General features: G+C 40.5%; 1 protein-coding gene across 3 annotated transcripts in view; it reads right to left on the bottom strand.

Moving 5' to 3' along the window:
* Nucleotides 1-4,449, bottom strand: part of dyrk1b (dual-specificity tyrosine-(Y)-phosphorylation regulated kinase 1B) — a 166,787-nt gene that overhangs the window by 62,481 nt on the left and 99,857 nt on the right. For all 3 annotated transcript variants that reach the window (XM_020620670.1, XM_020620668.1, XM_020620669.1), the window contains one exon: nucleotides 1,202-1,380. In XM_020620670.1, the coding sequence (XP_020476326.1) occupies nucleotides 1,202-1,270 (69 nt within the window). In that variant the 5' untranslated portion in view covers nucleotides 1,271-1,380. The remainder of the gene's footprint in view (nucleotides 1-1,201; nucleotides 1,381-4,449) is intronic.

Here is a 4,449-nt window from a genome sequence, read left to right as displayed (position 1 = left end):
TCGGCTGTTTTGGGGACAAGGTCAGAGAGGCCAGATTGAGATGGTTTGGACATGTGCAGAGGAGGGATAGTGGTTATATTGGTAGAAGGATGTTGGAGATGGAGCTGCCAGGCAAGAGGTCAAGAGGAAGGCCAAAGAGGAGATATATGGATGTGCTAAAAGAGGACATGAAGTTAATTGGGGTGAGAGTAGAGGATGCCAAGGATAGAGTTAGGTGGAAACAGATGATTCGCTGTGGCAACCCCTAACGGGAACAGCCGAAGGAAGAAGAAGAAGAAGAGGACGGAGAATATTTCTGTGCACTGTTGGGATGGTAGTTACAGCCAGAGTGGATTAATATAAAAATAACAGCTGTGAATCGGGAGGTAGAGTGGATCATTCTTTAACCAGCGGGTTGGTAGTTTGATCCCTGGCTTCTTTGGTCCACATGTGGAATTGTCCTTGAGCAAGACACTGAATCCCTGTTTGTTGCCAGTGATGACACTGATGTGAATATGTGTGCAAATGAGTGAATGGGAAATACTGTAAAGCACTTTGAGTGCACATCAATGTATAAAAAAGCACTATATAAAGCTGTTACCATTTTCTTATTTTATAGCTAAAGAATTTGCTAACCCAGCTAACAACGATGCTAATGTACTCAATTAAGTTGTGTCAGCCTGGGAAGCTGTACTATGGTAAAGCTGTAACTATATTCACAGATTATAAGTTCCCAGAGCCATAAGTAATAGCAAAATGTTTTTCTCAAACCGTAGTAAAGCAGAAAACAAGCTACAACCTAATTTTCATCAGAACAAGCCATCCTCTGAGTTTTAGCCACATATACTCCACACACTCATCAAATAAGTACCGGTGGTGTCTGTGCAGCCGGCTGTGAGACAAGTGTGCAGGGACCGTCTACAAAGTGCAACACTGAACAGAGAACGCCTACTGGAAAAATATTAAATAACTTCACACTTGTATATAAAGGGGCATATCCATCTGTAACAGACTGTTGTGTAAGATGCACTTGTGTATCCTCAGTTATAGCCCCACCAGGCAGCCTCCTCATTTCTTGGTCCTTGCTCTTCAGAGCGAAAATAAGCGCTTTGGGACGTCCTTCATCATGATGGACTCAAACGACTTCCAGGTCAAATTAGGATCAAGTGCTGTGGAAAGATCAAATACAGAAATTGGGATTCACCTTATATGTGTGTGTTACCTGCTGCTGCTCGGCCATGGAGTGGATGGAGCTGAAGGAGGGGTGTGTATGTGTGTGCTGGCTGGGCATGGCTGGCTCAGCGAGGGAGAAGCCCTGGGCAGTGGAGGAGGAGGAGGAGGAGGAGGAGGAGCAGGAGCAGGAGGAGGAGGAGGTGGGCGGACATCCTGAGCTGCTTACACCTGAGGAGAGAGACAGAGGGAGAGAAAACTCCATCATTCTAGTCTATTTATTTGGCACAAAGCTACTGCTGTTCATTTCCATCACACCACAGTCATTATTACATTCCATACTGCCCATCCATACTGTAATAAAAGGATTGTTTGTGTTTATTATTATTATTAATATTATTTCAAAGATTCTTTCAAAACACTTAAGGTTGCTTTAAGAACAACAATGTCTGTGCATATTCTCAGTCATCCAGGTCATAGTAAACTGAAAAAACTTAGAAAAAATCAACTGGACTAAATTTGTAGGTCAAAGACATTTCACCTCTCATCCAAGATGCTTCATCAGTTCTGACTGACTGGTATTGAGCCAGAGATATTTATCCCCCTCGGTGCTGTTTTAGTCCTTCGATGGCCAACAACGTCCCTTAACGACTGTGTCGTTATAGCCCAGTATCGGTGAGAGTCGTTAGCTGTCTTTGAATCCTCCCCTGCGGAGTTGGCTGAGCTTAAGGAAATTGATGATGAGAGCCTCCAACACAGCAGAACTCTGAATGTTGTGTTGTCGCTCTTGTTTTCATACACGCCATCATTTTGTTTTCTCTTTGTCAGTCAGATGATGATGATGATGCTCTGCTATGTTTTAACATAATATAGCTTAAAAAAAAACAATATACTGTATCTGTGAGCCATTTTTAAAATATATTCTTTCTTTTTTTCACACTGAATGCCTCAGAGTTGGGAAGTTTGAAAGTACAGTTAAGATTACATTGTTAGATTTTGGTCTTTTTCATTTTATTCATTCCACCTCAAATTGTATTTATATTCACCATATGTTTTCAGCTATAATAGTGATTGTTGGAGCAGTTCAATATTTTTCACAGCTGTTGAAGAAATGTGTTGATTTCAGTTTAGTTGTAAGTTGGAGCCTTGCATACAGCTGCAGTAGGTGACCAGCAAACTGTGACATACCATTTCTTAGTTGTGTTTACAGTTTTGGTTGTTGATCAGTGTTAATGATTCAGTTGTTACTTGGCCAGCCACAGCGGTTTGTGGATTCCAGCCTGTTTAGATTTGTTGTCTGACCCTGTGAATACTGAACTCTGACTTAATCAACTCTATTTTCAAGGCACTGGTTGAAGAACCCCAGTTTGGTTGATAATACTGTACCTCTACTTAACTTACTTTAAAAGTCAAAATAGTGACAAAGCCTGCCATAAGTTTCCAGTACTGCAGTGTCTTCAGGCTTTTCTTTTTGTTTGTTTTCCTATTAACAGTAGTATAGATCACATTTAAGAATGTCCCTTAACGACTGAGTGACTTAGGATTGATGGTTGTTAGTGGATTTGGGCATCTGTTGGCCATCAAAGGACTGAAACACCACCGAGGGGGATAAATATCTCCAGCTCAACACCAGTCAGTCAGAACTGATGAAACCTCTTGGATGAGAGGTGAAACGTCTTCGACCTAGAAATCTAGTCCAGTTGATTTTTTCTAAATTTTTTTCAGTTAAGAACAACGAAATATTATCAAAACGACTAAGCATGAAATCAAAATTACACTGAATAATAGAAACTTGTCTAGTTGAGTTAAAAGTTTCAGTTGAGCTCACTGGGCCACATTCACCAACATCTTCCTAAGTGGTTTCTTACATTTCTTTCTAAGTTGTTCTTTAAGATTCAAGATTTTTATTTGGCATTTATGCTGAAAGATATTACCCAGTTCTTTCAACCAGGAACTCTGAGAGACGACGCAGACCACTTGGATATATAAAAAATATAACCGTGCTGGTTTATTCAAAGGATCACAGGCAAAATTAACATCACACGTCCAGGCATCTTCCACCTCCAGTACTGCGCGCAGGCAGCCCGGAAGATGAAAAAAGCCCCGAACCTAATAGCCTATACAATTTAATCACTTGGTTGGGCTAGCCCCATCCTACACAGGCACCGTCAAACCGTGACGTCACCTGATATGCCAGCTTGGCAGCTGACCAGAGCAGTAGTCAAAACATGGAGAAAATTAAAGTGTGTGGCTGTTGATTAGTGGTGTGTATCTAAAAACATACAGGACACTCAGGGACATGTCCGAACAGTAAGCCTCGGAAGATATTATGATTAAGATTACGGCTGAACATATCATGCTACTAACAATATTCATCCTGCCTGCAGACTCTTCAATCTAGTGACCTTGGCCTAGATGCAGCCTGCAGAACTCATGACAATGAACTGAGCATTTAACAGCCTGAGAAAGACATCCTGGCTACACTAACATTTTCTAATACAACAGATCTCTAATCACTATCTATCTAACTAAGAAATTACCTAACAATGCATAAACAGACAGTCTAGGCATATAAGAATTCTTGTGCAGGGCTCTCCTGGACTCAAATAAAGAGTTTAAAGTCAAAAGAACAAACACCTAGACTAAATATAAGATTGCCCAAGAATACAGAAGAATACCAAATGCAAAAAATAAGAATACCCAAGAAAACAAAATAGTTTGTTAAAATTGTGGATACAGGAATAAGATAGCAGGTAAAATGGGGAGTTTCAAATATTGCACATGGTGTAATTGTATATGGTGTTCTACTTAGTAGGGTAATAAGGGGTTATTGCACAGGTTTTCCACATTTTGTATTAGCCATCAGTCTTACTGCGGCAGGGAAGAAGCTGTTGTAAAATTGTGTTCTGTGTGTGACAATACTTTCTGCCCTGCTGTGCCTGAGGCTGTAGGTGCAGTTTTTGTGTCTGAGCAGAGTGTGAGCTGGGTGGCGTGGATGCCTGATTATGTTCTCTGCCCTTTTACGACAGCGCTGTGTGTATAGTAGTGATGGGTAGATGAGGCGTCATGAAGCGTTTCGACACATTGCCAAACTGTATTGATACTGTGTCGATACTGTGTCACTGAATACTGACACCTGCTGGACCTTAAAAATCCCTACAGGCAACCTAGTTGACAGACTCAACTGACACTGATTTGATGACCTAGTATATACAATAATATAATTTAAGTCATTGTATTTTATATTGTATTATTTCATATCTTCATTTAAATTTAAAATTTCCTTGATATTTTTAGATA

This window comes from Monopterus albus, unplaced genomic scaffold (assembly GCF_001952655.1).
Source record: "Monopterus albus unplaced genomic scaffold, M_albus_1.0 scaffold245.1, whole genome shotgun sequence".
Lineage (NCBI taxonomy): Eukaryota > Metazoa > Chordata > Actinopteri > Synbranchiformes > Synbranchidae > Monopterus > Monopterus albus.
The sequence above is the reverse complement of the archived record's forward strand: the minus strand, read 5'-3'. Positions and strand labels throughout refer to the sequence as shown.